This window comes from Prunus avium, chromosome 4 (genome assembly GCF_965620075.1).
Source record: "Prunus avium chromosome 4, drPruAviu1.hap1.1, whole genome shotgun sequence".
NCBI classification, from domain to species: Eukaryota; Viridiplantae; Streptophyta; class Magnoliopsida; order Rosales; family Rosaceae; genus Prunus; species Prunus avium.
The window spans coordinates 21,372,966-21,395,218 of NC_142287.1; the positions used below are offsets into that span (position 1 = coordinate 21,372,966).

The 22,253-nt window shown below is 39.9% G+C and overlaps 4 protein-coding genes across 10 annotated transcripts; all 4 read left to right on the forward strand.

Moving 5' to 3' along the window:
- Positions 1-8,112: 8,112 nt before the first annotated feature.
- On the forward strand, positions 8,113-10,656 carry LOC110762241 (uncharacterized). The gene is made up of 2 exons (XM_021964845.2): positions 8,113-8,906; positions 9,055-10,656. The coding sequence occupies exons 1-2, from the start codon at positions 8,547-8,549 to the stop codon at positions 10,324-10,326; spliced, it is 1,632 nt and encodes a 543-aa protein (XP_021820537.1). The 5' UTR covers positions 8,113-8,546; the 3' UTR covers positions 10,327-10,656.
- Positions 10,657-12,141: 1,485 nt separating this feature from the next.
- Positions 12,142-12,708, forward strand: LOC148295017 (uncharacterized). Its single transcript, XM_088252353.1, has one exon. It carries the CDS (start codon positions 12,157-12,159, stop codon positions 12,706-12,708), a length of 552 nt encoding a protein of 183 aa, XP_088108479.1. The 5' UTR covers positions 12,142-12,156.
- Positions 12,709-13,631: 923 nt separating this feature from the next.
- On the forward strand, positions 13,632-16,033 carry LOC110762243 (uncharacterized). The gene is made up of 2 exons (XM_021964848.2): positions 13,632-14,418; positions 14,593-16,033. The coding sequence occupies exons 1-2, from the start codon at positions 14,056-14,058 to the stop codon at positions 15,796-15,798; spliced, it is 1,569 nt and encodes a 522-aa protein (XP_021820540.1). The 5' UTR covers positions 13,632-14,055; the 3' UTR covers positions 15,799-16,033.
- A 679-nt stretch (positions 16,034-16,712) lies between these two features.
- On the forward strand, positions 16,713-21,793 carry LOC110752170 (uncharacterized). 7 transcript variants are annotated; one of them, XM_088252525.1, is made up of 10 exons: positions 16,714-16,945; positions 18,372-18,414; positions 18,535-18,577; positions 18,881-19,028; positions 19,131-19,304; positions 19,392-19,660; positions 19,826-19,962; positions 20,077-20,187; positions 20,282-20,377; positions 21,155-21,793. In XM_088252525.1, exons 8-10 carry the CDS (start codon positions 20,143-20,145, stop codon positions 21,446-21,448), a joined length of 435 nt encoding a protein of 144 aa, XP_088108651.1. In that variant the 5' UTR covers positions 16,714-16,945; positions 18,372-18,414; positions 18,535-18,577; positions 18,881-19,028; positions 19,131-19,304; positions 19,392-19,660; positions 19,826-19,962; positions 20,077-20,142; the 3' UTR covers positions 21,449-21,793. The 7 variants fall into 7 exon arrangements, 6 of the variants coding, with proteins under 6 accessions (XP_088108651.1, XP_088108653.1, XP_088108649.1 ...); XM_088252527.1 differs by having other exon boundaries at positions 18,881-18,939; XM_088252523.1 differs by lacking the exons at positions 18,372-18,414; positions 18,535-18,577.
- The last annotated feature ends 460 nt before the right edge of the window (positions 21,794-22,253 follow it).

The following is a 22,253-nucleotide window of genomic DNA, read 5'->3' on the forward strand; positions in this document are numbered from 1 at the left end:
TCTTAGAATTCTCTTAATTTTTTCACCGTTTTATCTGCTGTTGAGTTTCTCTAACCTGAGATAAAAGTGTGGCTTTGGATTAAGCTGGGCTTAACCTGTTATGAACATTGTTTCTAAAAAAGAAGTTTACTTTTACTGGTAGTGATAGAAGTCTTTTGAACCTTATGATGGACAATGCAAATTGTAGGACAGTGTGACTATGCAAATGTAGACGCAGCTTGATCCCCGGAGAGGGATTCGTGTGGCAATGGCAGCTGTTTCCGAATTTGAGACTGTTCAGAGATTGATGGTTACCCCTACATTGGAGCCATTGAGTAGCTTAAATGTGGCAGAGGTTTGGTGCCCCCTTAGGATTGGGTTTGTGAAGATCAACACAGATGCTGCTTGGAAAAAAGAAAGTAACATGGCTGGTATTGGTGTCATAATCCATAACTCGGAAAGGATTTTCTTAATGTGCTGTGCTGACCGAGTTACTTGTAGTTCTGCTTTGATAGCTGAAGGTAGGGCTGACTTGAGAGGCATAAAGATGGCGATACAAAATGATTTTAAGAAGGTTGTAATGGAATCTGATTCTAAAGGCTTGGTAGATGGAGGTAAACAGGGGAATAAGGTGTGGACGATTTTCCCTCTGTTGATGGAGATCAGAAAGCTCTCGTTGAGGTTCCTATCATTGACTGTAGTCTAGTCTGTGATAGGAACCCCAACTTTGCTTGTAATCTGTTTTCTTTTGAGTCCTTTTTGGGACTTGCTTTGTACGTCCTTTTCCCCTCTTTATGGGGCGTTTAATGAAGCATCAATTTCGACCCAAAAAAAAATCGACATGCAGACATTTTAGTCCATGTGTTCATTGGTTCTTTATAATTTAGGGTAACTTCAATTTACTGTCCGATAGTTTACCGAATTTCAGAACTTATTATATGAAGTTCATTTTTTGACATTATCGTACACAAACTCTCGTTTAGGTATCATTTTCATACCTCCGTTAGTCTATCGGTTAAGAAATTCGTTAACTTATGACATGGCATAAATGGGACAGCCATTTTTGCATGACTTGCTGAGAGCTTGCTACATGGCCTGACAAATTGTTTAATTCTAAAACAAGCAAATTCATAGCTGGCCTTTGATTATCCAGCCCTTTCGGCAAAGCGAGTTTCTATTAAGAAACAAATGGCTTGAAATTATTTGGTTACAACTTTGGACACCTCTATATGAATGAAAATGAGTTTTTATCACAAACCCTTTTGCCATTAAAGGCTCTGCAATACAATTCAATGTTTACATAACTTCATATGAATCTAGTGGCATGCATATATAATTGTTCATCAACTGAAGTGAGGCCATTATCGATCACTGAAAGATACGCTTCATGAGAGCTCATAGCTTGTGTTGTTGTGCCTATAAACTCTGAGACCTTTTCATCGAAAGGCGGGCGAACGAAATCCTCATGAGGCCGTGCCCGCGCTTGTTCTCCGTTGATTTTGTCCCACGCAACTGCTTCTGATTTCTGAGAACACAAACATCACCATCGCATATGTACCGTTTGCTTTGCGTTTGAGAGGAGGCTTCTGAAAAGCAGCTGAAGATGTTTGAGAGCAAAGCCATTGATAGAGATGATTCAAAGCGTTTAACCCTAAGATTTTTCTCTCTATTTGCCAAATCCAAATAGACTTATATACACACACAGACACAGGACAGAACACAGATAGATTTAGCTCTTGGTTGGTCCCTTGGTGCAGATATATTATATGCCGACTTGCATGTGCTTATATAATATAGATTAAGGTCAATGTTGGGTGGCTCTTTTTAAAATTTTGACAATGACTGGGTCTATTTCCATCCTCTCAAATCCAAACCAATGTGTTGCAGCAAACGTGTTGCTCTCAATTCCCAAGTATGTGGTCTATGAGTTTGACTGCGGCACAAGAAATGCCGTGTTGGCGGGTTGGCTCTTAATTAGTCCAGACTGTTACGTACGTTGTCATCATGCTGCCATCACTTATGGATCATCAATTAAATTTTGAATTAGTATTATTTCCTTTAATCACTCTTAAGACATTTGTTAATGACTTCAATTATTGTCAATAATGAGTTTCTTAATTATCTTTTAAGTTGAAAGTGTTAATTGCTTACTTAATCACAGTGCTCTCTCTTTGACTTCCAAGTTTTATATATCAACAGAGCCTTTCAGAATAGGCAACTAATTATGAGCCTTGTCATCAAATTATGGTCATATCATTGTGTTCTTTTTTTTTTTTGTCAAGGTAATTCATTCCATAAAAATGAAAGGGATTACACAGTCAGAAAAAGAAAAATAAAAACCAGCCCAACACTGATAGGTACAAGGCCTCAGCCCAACAGAAATAAAAAACCCTAAAACAAACATCTAGCCCAAAACCAAAACAAAGGAAGAACCCTAGATCTAAGAAGCTACAGTCGCCACTGTCGCCTTGCCGCGCCGCCGTCGCAAGTCCACAACCGCCAGAGATGGGTAACCAGTAACCAGACAAACCATTGCTTAGAATGGAGAATGGTGGTGGACAAACCACCTACGCAAAGAGCGCTACCATAATCCTAGAAGCTAGTGCAAAGAGCACTTTTGAAGCATCCTCATCCATGGAGCCGAGGAGCAGTGGCTGGTGGTTGAGATCTATCATTGTGTTCAGATCCAAAAAAAAGCGCTTCTATTTTTGTGGGAAACACTTTCTCATCTTCCCTTATATTGGAAAGAATGACAGCCTATTGAGAGTTATCTTATTACGTTTATGGTAACATTATGTCAACTTACGACTTATCACCGATATATATTTATGATGAGTTCGATACCTAGTTGTGGTGTAGCTTTGAGGTGAGTGTTTTGCCCGATAAACTCTATTCTATTTTTGCAAAGCTATAATTATGTTCCTATTCCTACTTACATTAAATGAAGAAAAAAAAGAGTTTTTATTAATATTAGTCAAAATTTGGTTCCTAAATTCATAAATGTCAGTTTTTATAAAAACTTTCAAATATAGCCAAAACTCATTTAAATAGTGCCAAGTACCCTTAAAATTAAGGGTAATCTGCTGAATTGCCCCCTGAATTTGTACATAACTCTCAATTTACTCCTTGACCTTTTTTTTTAGCGAATTAAGGGCTCAAATTAAATTTTATTATCAATGTTCCCCCACTGTCAAAATTCGAATATTTCATCCATTAATCCATCATTTGACTCACGTTGACTCTCTTTTGAGGGTTATTTTGGTCATTCAACCCAGGTTCTTCATTGTCAACCGCACCAGGCTTTTCGACGCCTTCCTTGGGTCTTCATCAATTTGGCAGCCTCAGCCTTGCAGAGACCACCACCATAGCAGCTTGCCAGTAACAACAGATTCTGTCAAAATCTCTCCTGTTTCTCCACTCTCTTTCTCCACTCTACTTTGTTCCATATTTTCCTCTTCGCTTTCCCTCTGCAGCCGTTCACTATCCAACCTCTCCTGTTTTTATCTAAGCTCTTTCTCATCCTGCATAGCTTTCTCATCCTTTTCTAGCTGTGCTTCTTTACTTCTAGCAGCCTTTGTACTTCCTCTCTCTCTCACTTCCTTCGCATGTCTGAATTTAGCCTCAGCTCTATCCATAGCCTCCTTCATGGCAGTAGCAACTGAATTCATCTCCAATTCTTCACCAGAAAGACCATTTGCATGTTCATCAAAGTTACTTTGGCTCTTACCCATAGCAAAATCCTCAAGTTCGTCAATTGAAGAGACACCTGGGCCCCTCGCTGCAGCAGGAGCAGACTTCGGAGCTTGAAAGAACTGAGTAGAAGATTCACTAGCCTTCTTTCTCGCATTTGTGGTAGCAGGGGAACCCATTCTTGCCTTCGAAACCTGCACTGGCCTTGGAGGAGGTGGTCTTGACGGTGGTGGAGCACTAGTGGGCTGAGTCATTAGAGGGATCTCTGAAACAGTGAGCCATAGATAATCAGATGAATCCAAGTTTTCTTCAGATCTTGGAGACCTATCCACCTATACATTTGCTCCCTTAGGACTAGCATTTACATAGGAAGGTGGAGACATAGTTTGACCAGCTGATTTCTGAGAATCAGTTGAAACTGTAGGCATGTCAAACAAGGTCTGATGAGAATCCCAATGATTGCCAACAGGAACCTTCTTCTGAGACTGGTTATCTGGACTTCTCACAGAAGGCTTCTCAGTTGATTCTTTAGTAGTTGAAGCTCTGCTGTTATTTGTGCTTGCATCTGCCCTTAAATTGCCACTATCCTTTCCCCTGTAATTTCTTGCCGATGAAAATGCCGGGATTGACTTCCCAAGGCCATCAAATGGATCAATATCATCAAATGCTTGCCCATTATCAACAGATGGACTATCAACCTTTGAGCTTGCAGATTTAGAAAGTCTACTTATTTCTTCCAAGGGATCCTTAAACTGCCCTGATACTACAAAAGCATAAAAGTATAAAGCAAGTTACGGTGGTGGGTCAAAGTTACCAGGATAAAAATGGTGGCCTTCATTTTGGTAAATTGCATGATTCTGTGGAGTGGCAGACGTTGAACAACTAGTATTAACTTTCATTGAAGAAATAAAGACCAGGATAAAAATGGTGGCCTTCGGAAAGATTTGTTCACAAAGGTACATAGGAAAAGAAACTGAGCTAGCTACCTTGTCCAAAGAACAACACGTCCACAAAGGTAATTATTGAGAGCATAGAAAGTTTGTCAACTTTTATAGTTGACCAAAAAGAAAAAACCAATAAGAAGTTTATTTGATGCAGTACATAGGAAAAGAGGCAGACAGAGCCACACAACACAGGATAAGTTTGGTCATAAGCCACATCAACTTTTCAATACAGCACAGCACAGTCACAGACTCACAGTGGTCACCGGCTGGCCTTGGTAAAGCAAAAAAGAAAAACCAGATCTGGGTTTGTGGGGGAGGAGTGAAAAACCATATCTGGGTTTCTGGGTTTGTGGTTGCTGGATGGGGTTTCTGGGTTTGTGGGGGAGGGCTGAAAAACCAAAAGGGTTTCTGGGTTTGTGGTTGCTGGCTGGGATTTGTGGGTTTGTGGGGGAGGGGGTGGTCATGGGAGAATTGAGGGGAGAAAGAAATCGAGGGGTGGGGGGCTAGGTTCTCAAGATCTTTTTTCTTTAGTGACTTTTTCTTTTTTTCTTTTTTTGTTCAATTTTCCTCCTTCTTGTCAATTTTTTTTTCCAAAAAGAATGCGTTGAATGACCAAAATAACCCTCAAAAGAGAGTCAACGTTAGTCAAATGGACAGATTAATGGATGAAATGTTCAAATTTTGACGGTAGGAGGAACATTGATAATAAAATTTAATTCGAGCCCTTAATTCGCTAAAAAAAAAGGTCAGGTGGTAAATTGAGAGTTATGTACAAATTCAGGGGGCAATTCAACAGATTACCCTAAAATTAAAAATCAAATAAATCTAACATAAAGAATTGCATCTATAGCTTGTATTGCTTGTCATCAATCACAAATATAAATAAAACAAATCATTTTTATCTTCCTTCACATGAATTGGTCTACTTTCCATGTGATCTCATGTATGCCCAATTTATTTATTTATTTTAATTTTCGTTTTTAATTCACTTAAATAAAATAGACCAATTAGCAGGTTGATTTAGATCTTCGTAGACTACTATTCAGCCATAGTTCCATAGATCAAAGCATAAAATTAAAAGAAAGCATGAGGAAGAAGGCACATCATTGTTCTCTCCAACTCCTCCACCAAGGCGGCGGTGTGTGGAGCTCTAACATGGTTTGCTTCTCGTTTGGGGATAATGGAACATCTCTAACACCAGCAAGCAGCAACCAGAACCAGAAACTTTACCAGTCTGCACATCAAACTTTGGGGGGATAAAGTATTGTCTTCCCAAAATCCTCTTCAAGTTTCTTATAAATTTCTTTGTCATTCTTCCCATCATGAAAACTTTCTAAGCAAGATGGGAATATATGCTTGTGAAGCAGAGAAAATACATTGAAGAAAACTGTTATGGTGTGAACAGATGGTACATTATGTGGACTAGATCTTGGAATTACTTATTAGAGTTAGATAAGATTGAACAATATTAATTCTCTTTTTGACAAAAGAATCAACATTAATTTATATAATTACTCAAAAATGGTTCAGGTGCGGACTTTCAAGTTGTGGACTCGGGCAATCAAGTGGCTTTTTTTTTTTCTTTTTCCGTTTGTGTTCTCGTGAAGTTCATAGTTTGATGGTCCGCACTTATCGACCATGTACGATTTTTGAAATTTTGTTTTTGTCAAAGAGAATGACAAATGATGATATCATATTAGTTTTGACTAGTTGTATTATTCAGATTATATAAGATCACATATGCATACCTTATTTATAGGCACATTATTAATAAGGTTTGATGTTCCACATTGCCCCTACCGTTAACTCCATTCAAGAGTCCGTTAAGTTTGATGACGTGGCAGGGGTGTTTTAGTAATTTTGTGCACTTAGGTTTTTTAATTACTAAAAAAAAATTAAAATACAAACATAAAATTGAAAAAAAAAAAAAAAAAAACCCTACCCGTCCCTTCTCCCCCAGTTGCACCAAATCCCCCTGTAACCCCCCCACCCACAACCCACAACCCACCCCTCTCCCTGTGCAGAACCCGGAAAGCCATTGGGCCCCCACCCGCAACCCACCCCTCCTTGCGTAGAACCCAAAAACCTATTCCTCAACCCCCCACCCCCCGGGGCAGAAACAGGGTCAATCATGAAAGGTTTGTACTGGAGTAAGCCCTTAACAATTAATAGTCTATAGAATGCTGCTTCATGGTTTTATGAATATATTTAGATTGCCTCTAGGTCAGTAAGTAATGTTCTCCAAGGTTTCCCAAATATTTTTAATCTAAGATTTTTTTTTTAATACTTTAATATAAGATTAAGGGCAATACTTTGTAGTCAACTTGTTAGAGCACTTCCAACAGTGAACCATTTGCCATGGTAAGAGGGGGGCTAGTGCAGCTACTATTCATGTGAATAGTGGCTGCCCTTGCAAAAGGTTGTGGTGTTTCCATTAATTGTCATGGCAACAACTATTCACATGAAATATGAGGAGAGAAATTTGTATAGATTTTTGGTGTGGGAAGTGAAAACTATGACTAAGTATTTATTTTTAAAAAAATTCTGAAATTTTTTGTATTTTTTAAAGATATTTTTTAAAAAAATTTGTGCTGACGTCAACAAACCCGAGCTTGAACTAGGGCTCATCTTGCTTGAGAGCTGGCTTGGTTTCGTGCCCCCCCCCCCCCCTTCCCAGCCTGCCCTTAAGGGAGAGTAGAGTGTGTAACCCATCAGGGAAACCTTGATGGGGAAGGGGGAAGAGGGAAGGGGAGGCGGCCAGTCATCAGTAGGACTACTCTCCCTCAACGGAGTCTAGCTTTGTAGCTTTGTTGATGTCAAACCGAGCAACCAAAGAGACTCTAAGACAATCTAGTTTGCATCAAATTGCAAAAAGATCTTGGCGGTTTTGCAGTTCAACGTACCTAATAAACACCAACTTGAGTTTTGGAAGGTCTGAAACATACCCAATTTGTATTTTGTTCCTACCCTCCCTCTGATTTTTTCTACCCTACTCCCACAGAACCCCAGCCCCATACCCATTCCCCTACTCCCCGACCCGTGTCCCTCTAGCCCATTTTCCCCATCGCAACCCACCCTGCAATTAAGCCTTAAAATAATGAAGAAACTAGTTCCATTTTTCCCTATATTTTGAGTAGCGTGTGTCTTTTTTCACAGCGGCGCTGAGGCAGACAGATGGTAACTTTCACTTGCGCGTTGTCTATGTGCACGCATCAGCCGCTCCGTGTATAGACCGTGGGACGCATTAAGCGTCAGATCCAAGACACCGAGAAGCGTTGTTGAAAGTCTGGCACAGGTGTCGTCTTAGTTAACTCTACAATCTGAACGGCATGTCAATCTTCAACTTCCACTTCATCCACTCTCCCAAATTAACCCAAACCCATCTGTTTTCACTCTTTTTACCAGCTTAGATTGGTGCCATGTAATAAAAAAGTTTAAAAAAAAAAAAAAACACTTGGGAAAACCAAATTTGCCAAAATAGAGAAGAGCCTAAGAATTTGGTACAGATTGGAGTCTCACAGGTTACATGTAGCACAGCACCTGACCACCTTTCCCATACATAGATCTTCAGGTTTGCCACTGCCCCTCATCAACCACAACACCCAACACCCAACAACAACAACAATTGTTTTTTTCTGATTTCTAATTTCTGTTCTTGTTTGTGGATCCTGAGGGCTTAGCTCCCTCCCTTGCCCCTCTCTTTCTCCTCATACTCCAAATCCACAAAAAGAGGTTTCCAGTAGTACAAAAACAGAGTTTTTATTCAAAAGGAGGAGAGAGGGGTCTTCTTTCCCAACCCCCATACCACTATCCAACCCAATACCCAGGAAAAAAAAAAGGGGCAAAATTTACTTATTGTAAATTAAAAAAATAAAGAATTTCAACAAGAAGGATAGAGGCAGAGGGGTAGCCACCAAAAACTGCACTGTGACAATGACAACCAACAACGGCAGCATTTGGGAGCTACACAGCGAGGGAATGTTGCCGCCTGAATCGGGCGGCGGAGGAGGAGGTGGGCACGTGGTGGAGGGCAGCGACGGTCTGAAGAAGGGTCCGTGGACGGCGGCTGAGGACCAGATTTTAATGGAGTATGTGAGGAAACACGGCGAGGGCAATTGGAACGCGGTGCAGAGGAACTCTGGCCTCAACCGGTGCGGCAAGAGCTGTAGGCTCCGTTGGGCCAATCATCTCCGTCCCAACTTGAAGAAAGGTGTCTTCTCTCGTGAGGAAGAGAGGCGCATTCTTGAGCTGCACGCAAAGTACGGCAACAAATGGGCTCGCATGGCTTCTCAGGTAACTATTATCTATTTTTGTATTTCATTATAATAATTTCCTCATTTCATTTCTGGGTTTTCGATTTTTTCTGCTGCCCATGTTTTTGTTTTGGCCAAAACAAAAAATGTTGGGTTTGGTTGTAATTTTAGTTTTCTTTTTTTGTTAGTTACCTGGGCGAACAGACAACGAAATAAAGAATTACTGGAACACTAGGGTCAAGAGGAGGCAACGCCAATGCCTACCCCTATATCCCCATGACATTAAACAATCCCATTCCCAAGCCACCTCGCTAACAATCCCAAGTCTCGCCCCACTCACAACCACAATCCAAAACCCTTTCCAACCCATCACCAATGGCTCAACCCCAACTTTTTCTTTCCAAACCCAAAGCCCAACCCAATCCCATCATCTGCTACAACTCTCCCCAACTCCACCATCTCTCTCTCCTCTCTCCTCCCCACACCAGACCAAGCCCACTACTCTCACTTCCTTCCCTCCTTTTGATCCCATCAACACCATCACCTCTTCCTTCTCGTCATCCTCCACACCCTCCCTCACCTTCCACCGCCCCGCCCCCATCCTTGGAGCCCCATTGCGCCACAAACGGTGTCGGGACTCCATAAGATTCTCCCCACCACTCTCCCCAAACCTGAAAAGAAATACTTCCATGTTCCGTACCAGTTCAATGCCTGAAATTGCCTCTTTTCAGTTGACAGGCTCCAACTCAATGCCTGCCATTGCATCCTTGACCCGCACCTACTCGATGTCTGACAACCCCTCCTTCGAGTTCCCCATGACTTTCGACCATTCTTTCCCGCCACTGCCTCGTTCTCAGTTCGATTTCTCCAACAATTTTCTGTCACCTGCCGGCTCAGTTTATTCAGTCCAGTCGGAGCTCCCTTCAAACCAAGTATCCCAAACACAGCTTGAGATTTCCATTGATAACAATCTAAGCTCGGCGGCTGGGGCAGCACTAGCAGCCGCCGCCGACGAGACTCATAGCAGGAGTGGTTTGTTGGACGACTTACTACAAGAAGCTGATGCATTAGAAGCTTATGGTGGTGGAAATAATTCAAGGACAACAAATGGGATATTGGGTTCATTTGAAGAGAAGCATGTGTTGGATGGTTATGACCAATGGCTGCAGTCTACAAGCTCCGTTGATGGTCACCTTAATTCCTTGCATAAGGACTTGTCAAAGCTGTTCGGTTCCATCCCTTCATCGGAGTCGGTCTCAGATTTGTATAGTGACAGTGGAGAAGTCTCCAATGCTCACTCTTCTGGCATAACAGATGCTAATTTGGATATGCAGCAAATGGGTTCGATGTTCCCTACTGATGCCACAGCAGAGCATGGTAGGGCCTCTAGCTTTTGGGAAGAAGAGCAACTTTCTTACCACATGGACATGAACAAGGTCTTAATGACCCAGTACAGTTAAAAATTAATCATCAAATCAATCGGCAATGGATTCTAAGAAAAGATGATTCACACAATGCTATAGCAGCTGCTGCCCTCAAACTAACTAAACCTTTCTGCAGATTCATACCCCCAACAACTTTTCAATCCAAATTTTTTACCACAACGTTCCTGTCCGTGTGGGGAATGAACCACAGTTCCAAAGCTGTCCTAGAGTTTTCGCTGTGTTGGCAACAGCTGACTTTCCTAGCTTGAGCTAAAATGGGGGCTGTGGATTCAATCCAAAGAGTTGGGGGAGTGTTTAAACTGTTATGAACATCATTATTGTTCCTTTGGCCAAAATAATATGTTGAAGTGCATATACCAGTAATAAGAGAAATCTGCGTCTTTTGAACATTTATTCTTCTATTCTAATAAACTTATTTGAGAGATTCCTCAATTGAAGCTCTTTATATAATTTCGATTGCTAAATAAATATTTTGTAGAGTAATCCGCCAAAATTCCCCTCTACTTGTACTGTACTTTCCATTTGTCCCTCGAAAAGGCTTATACTCCAATAATATTGAACTATACAGGAACACAATATTTATACAGGTATTGCTCGGGTAACAGTCCTATACTAATTACAGAGTGAATTACAGAGTTAATTCTATAACTGAAAGCTGTTACAGATTATATTAAATGGGTGTCATTGATTGGGGGGTTACTAGTGTAACTCCCTAACATAAACGAATGCAAGTAGAAGGGTCCTTTTACATTTCTTTCAAAAAATAAATGGTATAGCCGAGCGGCTCTACTCCTTTTAAATATAATATACTTAGAGAGTATAGCCGCGCGGCGCCTGCACTTTGTTTGACACGTAGACCCGAATCGCTAGGCGGGCGCTAGGCGGATCCTCTATTTTTTTCCCCTAAAAATGAGTATAGCCGAGCGGCTTTACTGGGGTCATTTTTTTTTTTTTTTTTGAGTTTTTCTTATGAAGCGGCTATACGCTTCTTACACATGGCGCCGAATCGCTAGGCGCTAGCTGGGTCCCTTTTTAATAAATAGTATAGCCGTGCAGCTATACTCGGGATTTTTTTATATTAGAAATAATATAGCCGCCGGATTTACTGGGATTTTTTTTATTCGTAGTTAGTATAGCCGCGCGGCCATACTCCCGATTTTTTTTATAGGGTTATTCGCAGCAATGGTCTCTCAACTATACCCGTAGTTACACTTTGGTCCCTCAATTCAATTATTAGTTGCAGGAGTCACTCAACTAGGTGCTATGTTGCACCAGTAGCCCCTCCGTCAAACTCTGTTAAATTTTCTGTCAAAAATGAGGGTAAATTTGGAAATTCATCCACAACCCTCAATTGTCGCAACCCAATCCTTGCTTTTCCTCTCTTGTACCAAAATCTGGGCAGAAAAAAGAAAAGAGAAAGACAACTCAATTGCTTCTCCTCCCTTGTACCAAACTCGCCACCCAATCCTTCCTCCCACCCCAACCCAGCACTCACTGTAAACCATCAACCATAAACATCCATCAATTTCTCTGTTTTTATATTTTGATTTTTCTATTCGTTTTTAGGAAGGTGTAAGCATCTATAAAGCCATCCACGGCAAATAATTGCACCACAAACGCAAATGAAAATTGTTCTCGGTTTCTTTAGCCGCCACGACGCCATTGATGGAAGCAGACGAAGTAATGGAGCTCTATGATTCTTACTAGTTTCAGCTCGGAATCTTCGAAAAGCAACCAAATTCATCAAACCCATCAAGGATTGAAGCAGACCCGGTTCTTGAAATTGAAGAAGAACCATCAAAACCAGAGCTTTTACGCATCCCGACCCTCCTCCGTACCAGGTCCATGAGCGAAGAATTGAGCTCCAAAACAAGCTTCAACTTCAGCTCCACTCCCTCACCAGACTCAGTCCTCCACAGACCAAAGCTCTTCACCATTCTCTCTGGCAAGGAAGCCACAGAAGTTGAAACCCCAATACAGAGACATGTCGAAGAGTCGCCAAAGAAGATTACAAGACGGAGGAGGAAGAAGAAGAAAGGTGAGAGCAAGAGCTTGACATACCTTGAATTTGAAGAGCTAAAAGGGTTTATGGATCTTGGTTTTGTTTTCTCAGAGGAAGACAAAGAAGATTCAAACTTGGCTTCGATCATTCCTGGGCTGCAAAGATTGGGGAAGAAGGACGGCCAAGATGAGGTCTTTGACGAGTCTACAATTCCAAGGCCTTACCTTTCTGAAGCTTGGAAGGTGAGGGATCAAAGAAAGAGAGAGAAGCCATTGATGAATTGGAGGTTTCCTGCGTTGGGCAATGAAATTGACATGAAAGACAATCTCAGATGGTGGGCTCACACAGTTGCTTCCACAGCTGCTAATCGTGAATTTAGCCCGCCTAGCCGCTAGGGGTGCAGAGGGTTTCTTTTGTTCTACACCAATGGGGCTGCAAATTTTAAGTTCGCTCAGAGAGAGAAAGAGAGAGAGAAAGGGATTGTTGTGGAGGAGAGGGAGGGGTTGTGGATGAATTTCCAAACTTACCCTCACTTTTGACAGAAAATTTAGCAGAGTTAGACGGAGGGACTACTGGTGCAACATAGCACCTAGTTGAGTGACCCCCGCAACTAATAATTGAATAGAGGGACCAAAGTGTAACTACGGGTATAGTTGAGGGACCATTGCTACGAATAACCCTTTTTTATATATAAAAATGATTATAGCCGCACGACTATACGCGGGATTTTTTTTTTTTTTTTAATAGAAAATTTAGTAACAAAAATGCAAGATGGTGATTTTGCAATCTCTTTGCCAACCAAAACAACAATTTCAAACAAAGATTTATGGGTATAGTAGTATGCGAGATGGTAGTATTCTTCATGCAAAGGGTTGTTTGAAATGTGAAAGGTGGGTAGTAGGACTCTAAAGGGTTGTTTTTTTGGCAACCATGATTTGGTTTAAATCCTACATTATCTTATGAGTGGGTTTTGACATTTTTGTATCTGACGATGGATATTTTGGTTCATCACATTCTCTTTTGTATAATCATTTAAACCCATCTGTTTTTTTACCCTTTTTACCGCAGTAATCAACTCACAAATGCAAAGAGAGCACAACACACCAGCTAGCTAACATTGGTGCAATGTTATACAAAAAAATAAAAATAAAACTTGGGAAAACCAATTTTGCCAAAATGAGAAGTGCCTAAAATATGGTACAGATTGGAGTCTCACAAATTACATGTAGCACGCCTCATCCCCCTTCCCAGTTTATACATATATCTTAAGGTTTGCCATTGCCCCCTCATCAACCACAACACAAACAACAACAACAAAAATTTCTTTTATTTTCTGATTTCTGATCTTGTTTTGAGGTCTTGAGGGCTTAGCTTCCTCCCCCCAACACCACCACCCACCTCCTCACTTTTTGCCCCTCTCTTTCTCCTCATACTCCAAACCCAGAAAAAGGTTTGCAGTAGCGCAAAAAACAGAGTTTTAATTCAAAAGGAGGAGAGAGGGATCTTTTTTCCCAACCCCATACCACTATCCAAAAAACCATAGAATTTAGAAACCCATTACCCAGAAGAAAAGGTTTTAAATTAAAAAAAAAAAAGAAATGAAAAGAAGGATAGAGGGGTCGCCATAAAAAAGTGCAGCACAAAAGAAATTGTGATATTATATAAAGTATGTCTGTCTGGGTGTGATATTGACCTCCTGGGCCAACCAGAATCTGTCGTGGGTCTCTTAATTATTTGTGGCAATGACACCCAACAACGGCAGCGTTTCGGTGCTACCCAGCCAGGGAATGTTTCCGCTGGGATCGAGCGGCAGCGGAGGAGGAGGTGGGTACGTGGTGGAGGGCAACGACTGTCTAAAGAAAGGTCCGTGGACGGCGGCGGAGGACCAGATTTTAATGGAGTATGTGAGGAAACACGGAGAGGGCAATTGGAACGAGGTGCAGAGGAACTCTGGCCTCAATCGGTGTGGCAAGAGCGGCAGGCTTCGCTGGGCCAATCATCTCCGTCCCAACTTGAAGAAGGGCTCATTCTCTCTTGAGGAACAGAGGCTCATTCTTGAGCTGCACGCAAAGTATGGCAACAAATGGGCTCGCATGGCTTCTCAGGTAACCAAAATTAATTTTCATTTTCATAATAATTTCCTCATCTCATTTCTGGGTCTCTGATGTTTTGTGCTCCCCATGTTTTTGTTTTAGCAAAAAAAAAAAAGAAAAAAAAAAGAAGAAGAAATGTTGGGGTTTGGTTCTAATTTTAGGTTTGCGTTTTCTTTTTTCGTTTAGTTACCTGGGCGAACAGACAACGAAATAAAGAACCACTGGAACACAAGGGTGAAGAGGAGGAAACGGCAAGGCCTACCGCTATATCCCCATGACATTAAACAATCCCAACAATCCCATTTCCATTCCCAAACAATCCCAAGTCTTACCCCACTCACAACCATAATCCAAAACCCTTTCCAACCCATCACCGATGGCTCAACCCCAACTTTTTCCTTCCATACCCAAAGCCAAACCCAAGCCCATCATTTGCCCCCACTCTCCCCCACTCCACCATCTCTCTCTCCCCTCTCCTCCCCACACCGGCCCAAGCCCACTGCTCTCACTCCCTTCCCTCATTTTGATCCCATAAACTCCCCCTCCTCTTCCTCCTTCTCCTCCTCCACACCCTCCTTCACCTTCCACCGTCCAGCTCCAATCCTCGGAGCCCCGTTGCGCCACAAAATGTTCCGGGACTCCATAGGATTCTCCCCACCACTCTCCCCAAACCCGGAAAGAAATACTTCCATGTTCCGTACCAGCTCAATGCCTGACATTGCCTCATTTCAATTGACAGGCTCCGACTCAATGCCTGATATGGCCTCCTTTCAGATGACAAGCACCAACTCGATGTCTGACATTGCCTGCTTTGAGTTCCCCAGGACTTTTAACCACTCTTTCCCGCCACTTTCCCTTTCTCAGTTCGATTTCTCCGACAGTTTGGTGTCACCTACCGGCCCAGTTTATTCAGTCCAGTCGGAGCTCTCTTCAAACCAAGTGTCCCAAACACAACTTAAGATTTCCATTGATAACAATGCAAGCTTGAGGGATGCGATAACACTAGCAGCCACCGATGAGACTCATTGCAATATCAGTTTGTTGGACGAATTCTTACAAGAAGCTTGCAGTGGTGGAAATAACTCAAGGAGCGCTACTGAGCTTTTGGGTTCATTTGAAGAGAAGCATGTGTTGGACGGTTATGGCCAGTGGTTGAAGTCTACAAGCTCCATTGATGGTCACCTTAATTCCATGCCTGAAGACTTTTCGAAGCTGTCCAATTCCATCCCTCCATCGGAGCCGGTCTCCAATTGGTATAGTGACAGTGGAGAAGTCTCCAATGCTCACTCTTCTGGCTTAACAGATGCTAGTTTGGAATTTGAAATGCAGCAAATGGCTTCAATGTTCCCTGATGTTGCCACAGCAGGCCATGGCATGGCCTCTAGCTCTTAGTGATCCAATACTCTTACAAAAAATATTCTAATCAATGTCAATTGATACTAAAAAAAAGATGACTCAAACAATGTGTAGCAGCTGCTGCCCTGGCTTGGATAGCTATAGGGGCTGGAGAACTTAGGGCTCGTTTGGTACACAGGACTGTCTTGGCATGGACTATGCTTACGGACTGTCTTGGCTTGGTTTTGTCTAAGTTGGATAACACTTATCCTGTGTTTGGTGTACGCTTGGACTAGGACTAGATTTTTTTTTTTTTTTTTCAAAACTATCTATGTATATGTATAAATACATGTATTATGTATGTGTACATATGTATTTTATAATATATGTGACATGTATGTATGTATATTACAATATATATAATACATATATAATGTATATGTGTATATATGTGTGTATATGTATACTATAATACATACATGGTTATAACTACAAGGAAAAACCTTTTTTGCGACGAAATATTTAGCGACGAACCATATTTTGGTGGCCAAAAAGGGGTATCAGCGACGAAACGATTCCAATTGGTCGCCAAAAGGTTCGTGATATTTAGACATCCGTGATGACTTGAGTCAACTAAATAGAGACTAATTTCTTTGAAAGGGCGACGAAAGATTTTGGTGGCTAGACTAGGTCATGGCGACCAAATATATATTTGGTCGCGAATTTCTGAATTGTGTTCGCGCGAAACTCTAAAAGTTTTGGCGACGAAAATATTTGGTCGCTGAGGTTCAATGTTTTGTCGCTAAATTAGAATTCGCACTTAAAAATTTTGTGGGGTCGGCGACCACTTGTTTTTCGTCGCAGACCATCGTGCTTGGAAAATTTAAGCCATAAAACGACTTAGTTTTATATATGTTATCTTAAGGGCGACCAAATAGTTTTTGGGGCCAATCTAGAGAGTACAAATACAAAAATAAAAAATAAGTAATTCCCAACTCGTTATTTCCTCTCAGACCCACTCTCCGCTGCTCTGACATTGGCAAAGCAATCCTCCACCGACGTCGACAGAGCAATCCTCCACCGACGTCGGCAAAGAGATCCTCCATCTCGCACGCCTTTCCATACCAGTGTCAGAAATCGACGGCCATCTGAAAACTCCATCTCCGAAATCCTCCTCACTATGTGTTTCAGCGGCAAGCTTCTGGTGAGTCTACCTTGTCTCGCTTACCTTCATTTTCTTTTGAGCTCTGATTTTCAGTTGTAGATTTCATTTGGTTGCTGAGAAAATAACCAAGGAAAATCAGAAATAGATACCCAGGAATTTAAATCGGACCTGATTTCAGTGCTTGATTTTTCCTTTTTGATATCTTAAATGCTTGAACATTCAATTGTCCAAGTATTCTGAATAAAATGACTTTTCCTTTTTCAAGTAGTTATTGTGGGTTCTGTGTCAAATTTGAGTAGGGTTTTGTGTCTGATATGAATGCCCTGTTTTCCATTTGATGTGGGTTCTGAGTCAAATTTGAGATGATTCACTTGCACACGTACCCATTATTTATTTCATTTTTTATGTTTTAATGCTTTGAGTCTGATTGATTCTTTTCCAAGTCATGAATGTTTGCTTGATACTTCTGGATTAAATCTGAATTTCTTTACTATCCGTGGGAAGAAAGAATATAACAATTCATTTATATAATTTAAGTAAAAAGTTAGAAGTTGGAAGTTGGTCATGTGGGTGTGTGTTCGTTTCAAGGTTTCTTTGCCTTTGTCTGTGAGCTTATGGTTTTGTTGTTGTTATTATTATTGCCAATGTAGCTTATTGAGTTCTCTTTATAGTTTAGATATAAGCTAGCTGTAGAGTTGTCTCTATATTTATATATAAGCTAGCTGCAGGGTCATGGTCCCATAGATTAACTCGTCAGTTTAGCAATTATTTTTCTTTCCCTTATAGCATTGGTGTCTGAGTGTAGTACCACTTAATTGGATGATAGAATTTAACTGATGGAGTATCATCCTTCAATTCTGGTTTGATTGTTTTGGAAATCCTTTTCAAGCACTTCCAGCCACCTTTTTTTTTTTTTTTTTCTTTTTTAACGAACCATTTTGGCTTTATGTGATGATCACTGGTTGCTTGAATTTTATGCAAGGTAATTCAATTAGCTTCAAGGGTACATTTTTGTTAATTTTGAAATGGTTTTTGTCATCATTTAGGGCATATATAATTAAAAACTGTAAAGAATAATAATTTATTTTGGAATTGAGATGAAGAGCCTAATTACTAGTTTCAGATCATTCATATACTACACGAGAGACATGTGACCTTAAGCCTGATTTTATTCATTGTACATGTTATAACTGTATAAAGTGGATGTGTTGACTACAATATTCCTTTGAACCATTTGGTTTTCTGTTTAGGCTTTTATCTTGGATATTTGGTGCTTCCTGTGATGTCTTATTATGTTACTATTTTGAGTTAACTCAGAAAAATAATGTTTTTGTTTAATGATGAGTAGTGAAACTTAGAGGGCGAAGGCATACTATTTTGAGTTTGAATACTAATTTGGACTCAAGCCCTCCAAAAATATAGTGTCTAACAGATTTGTGTTTTTTATTCTTCTTTTTTACGATAGGGTGTTTGAATTACTTGCTTAAGAGGCTATATTTGCTTAAGAGGTATGGATAGCTAAAAATCTGGCTTCTGGCTTCTTTTTTTTCTGACTTGTGTCATGGGTTTATTATGTCTAACTGTTTTATTTTATTTTATTTTTATTTTATAACTTTTGTTTGCAATAGGTTGTTTGAAATACTTTCTTAAGAGGCTATATTTGCTTAAGAGGTATGAATAGCTACGATTCTTGCGCCTGCCTTCATTTCTTTTTTTACTGGTTTCATGGGTTTAGCTAAGTTGTGCAAAGTAATGTGGAAAGAATTGTATAAAAAAAAAAAAATTGTTACCATGATACTTACCCTTAAAAAACATATTTAATGTGGAATCTCTCTTTTTATAATTTTCCTGTGAAAGAGTTATTAGCTTGTCAATCTAGAGTTATTAGCTTGTCAATCTGTGAAAGAGTTATTTGCTTGTATCTATATAAGTGTTTTTTCTAATCATGTTATGAAATTTTGAAACTGCTTCAAGTCATCACCGATTGAATTGGACAAGGCCCATTATATGAGGTATAAGGAGACGGAGACAAGGTGTGTTAGAGATGTTCAATCATTTTTTGATGAATAATTCCTCTATCTCAAGCATGTTTGTGATGAGAATCGATGTCATAACAGCCGAAGTATGATGTTCAATCATTTGGGTTTTTTTTTTTTTTTTCAGGGAATGATCTAGTAGCATGTTGATGTATTCTCTCTTTGTTTATGTGTTTGTAAATGTGCAGAATGACACTTAAGAGGGCTACTACCTTAAGCAACAATAACAATAAGAAGAAGAAAAACTTCAACTCTACTGCCACCACAGCCACTTGAGCAACCATGTCAGCTGCCACAACAACAATCAACTCATCCACAACAAGGTACTTTATCAGCCTCGGGAGGGGGTTCTCGCCAACGGGGTAACTGATACAATATTTTGTGCTCTTAATTTTTATATATTTATTTTGTGCACTCTAGTTACTGATTTTTTGATTTTTGTCTTCTAGATGAGGGAACGCATACTCAGACTTCTTCACAGGGGAAGAACACTCGTTGCCGAACTGTGGGAGCTGGCACTTGTGATGTTGTTAAAAAGAGGAAGAGTTTGTTTCCAATACGGATGGATCCATCCCAGAAATTGGTGGCAACTATTGAGGCTTAGAAACTGTTCGTCTCTGAGATTGGGTTAATCACTCGCAATAAAGCTCCATTGAATGTTTTAGGGATGAAAAAAGTGAGCTTGGAGTCTAAGAAAGATATGGCATTGGGATTGCAGGTAATCTTATCTAATACTGCTTTGTAGTATGTGCAACTTAATTCATAATTCAAGGACTTGCAAATAAAAAGCTTGTGGCAATATATACAAGGGTGAGTCAATGTTTCTATTTGCATTGAAAAATTATAACTAATACTTGTTTTGTTTATGGTTAATTGATATTAGTTCATGTTTGATGTGGACTTAACGGATCCTAACTTGCACGAGCAACACCTCCCCCTGAAAAGATGTTTGGTACGCGAAGGACTCTAGAAGAGTGACATTATTTGGTTGATACGTTGTACACAAATGAGTAATATCAGGTATTTAATGTCTCATAACATTTGCAGTTTTCATTTTTTGATTGGGAACTTATTCTAAGTATCAAATAGAAAAAGAAAAAAAAAATTAACAATTCATGTATATAATCAAAACAGAAATGTTGCAAGGCCAATGCTGAGAACAGAGAAAAAAAAAGAAAAAAGAAGTTTGATCATATATACATGGGGTCACATTCTTTCCTAAAACACATGGATGGTGTTAAAGAGGTTTATAATTTTAGGCCACTTGAAATCTTTATTTATTTATTATATTGTAATAATTTCAAGTATTTCTCATTTTCTTTTTGTTGGGAAAATGTAGAAGGGTGAAAATCCTACATACATTAGCTACTGGAACAACATGTGTATGTGTAAGGATAAGAGCCTGTCGATCAATGAGGCTGCTGAAATTAAAGGGGTAAGGAATACATAAACCTGCTGACAATTAACTATTGACTTGCATATATATGTGACATGCATGTACTCTTCATGGCTTTTTAGTTTATAATCTGCAATCAAAAACAAAATCAGCCGACTGGTCATGCAAGTTTTTGACGACCCATTATTTTAGATGCTAATTGTGTACCTTGGTTTTAGCATCATATAAAGACTTTATCCATTGCAAATAGAACTAATTAATTAGAAATACAAAGAAGATATGTGTAAGTTTTCTAAATTTTCCATGATCTTATATATTGATGACCAAAATAACGTGCATGCTAAGATTGTTTTGAAACTGAGCTGCCTGCAGTTGTACTTCTCTTCCTCTTTGGAGGCCCAATTCCAAACTCCAATTAAACAAATTCAGCTCTAATAACCCGTTGTGCTCTTAGAAGTTCAAATTTAGGCCCAATTATAAAGGGGCCATGTTGCTGGGCAAATATTTATAATCCCTGTTTTTCGAAGTTTCTTGTTTGTATTGTGCTTTGGGGAGATGCAGAAAAAGGATCTTATAAGACCTGTGAGTATTTTCAAACTTTCTGCAATCTGTATATCCAAAGAGATATATTCCATTTTTTATGTGCATTTTCCTTTTATTATTTGCTTCAAGTTGATTTTATTTTTGTTTGTGACTGATTTGGATAATTGGCACTGCTGATTTATGAACGCCATTGGTGGTACTAGCATCCCATTCACTTCATTCTTTTTATGCATTTCTAATATTGACATATCTTTATTTTGCTTCTTTTTGTAGAAGATGTATGAAGAGTATAAGAAGGCCAAGCAACAAGTGGCAAAGAGTTTAGGAACTCCACTAGATCAAATCGCACTCCCTATCCCACAACAGTTAGAGATCATGACTGCAGAACTTGGGGTTGCAAAGGGCAAGAGGATTCGAGGCTTGGGTTCTAGTCTCCGAGTGGAGAGTTCGCATAGTGGTCGAGTTGCCTCCTCTTTTGCTACAGAGAAAAAGGTTGAGGAACTTCAAGGCACAGTTGGTGAGTTGAAAGGCATAGTTTGTGAGCTGGCACAGTGGGTAAACTTTTGAATGTCATTGAGTGGATGCGGTCCTGTACCCTCACATTTAGATGTTCCATCCCAGCATACTGGTGATTCTTCTTGTGATGGTGATCAAGGTAATAGTGGTGGTTCACGTAATGTTTATGATGATCTTGATGATATTGTAAATATTCATTAGGTTGTGTGTACATCTACATACTTGATGGTTTTTATATGTAGCATACCTTGGGGGGTTCTAGAGGGTTTCTATATCTAGCTACTTGATGGTTTTTGTATCTTTAGCATACCTTGGGGTTTTTTGTATCTAGCTACATTGATGTATGCTTAAACTAGTATCTTCTGAACAGTAATTATGCGATTTTTATTAATTTCATCTATTTAGTGTTTTTCAGAAACTTTATGGACTAAATAATATTCTGTTACAAAGCTTGACACAAATTTTTATTTCAAAAAAAAAAAAAATCTATACACTTTTGGCAATGAATTTCTTTTCGTCGCTCAATCTGACAGCAGTTTTTAGCGACCAATCTGTTCGTCGCCCATTCAGTAAACCCACTAACATATTCCACAAATAAACTCCCATCTTTGGCGACCAAACATATATTTCGTCGCTAAATAATTCCATTTCGCGGGAATTTTTGGTTTTTTGGCGGCAACTCCCTCTCTATAGGCGACCAACTTGGAGCTAATTGGCGACGACGTGTTTTGGTCGCTAAGTTATTTTAGCGACGAAATTCTGTTTCGTCGCATGGTACTTTTAGCCACGAGCTTTCAGCGACGACCTTGGCGACCAAAAATATTCGTCGCTATTTATCGTTGGCGACGAAATAGCA

Coding starts and splice junctions, on each gene's coding strand:
- LOC110762241 (XM_021964845.2), top strand. CDS start 8,547: ATGACAACCAACAACGGCAGCATTTGGGAGCTACACAGCGAGGGAATG. Junction 8,907..9,054: donor GGGCTCGCATGGCTTCTCAG/GTAACTATTATC, acceptor TTTTTTTGTTAG/TTACCTGGGCGAACAGACAA.
- LOC148295017 (XM_088252353.1), top strand. CDS start 12,157: ATGAGCGAAGAATTGAGCTCCAAAACAAGCTTCAACTTCAGCTCCACT.
- LOC110762243 (XM_021964848.2), top strand. CDS start 14,056: ATGACACCCAACAACGGCAGCGTTTCGGTGCTACCCAGCCAGGGAATG. Junction 14,419..14,592: donor GGGCTCGCATGGCTTCTCAG/GTAACCAAAATT, acceptor TTTTTCGTTTAG/TTACCTGGGCGAACAGACAA.
- LOC110752170 (XM_088252525.1), top strand. CDS start 20,143: ATGGGGTCACATTCTTTCCTAAAACACATGGATGGTGTTAAAGAG. Junction 20,188..20,281: donor ACATGGATGGTGTTAAAGAG/GTTTATAATTTT, acceptor GGGAAAATGTAG/AAGGGTGAAAATCCTACATA. Junction 20,378..21,154: donor AGGCTGCTGAAATTAAAGGG/GTAAGGAATACA, acceptor TTCTTTTTGTAG/AAGATGTATGAAGAGTATAA.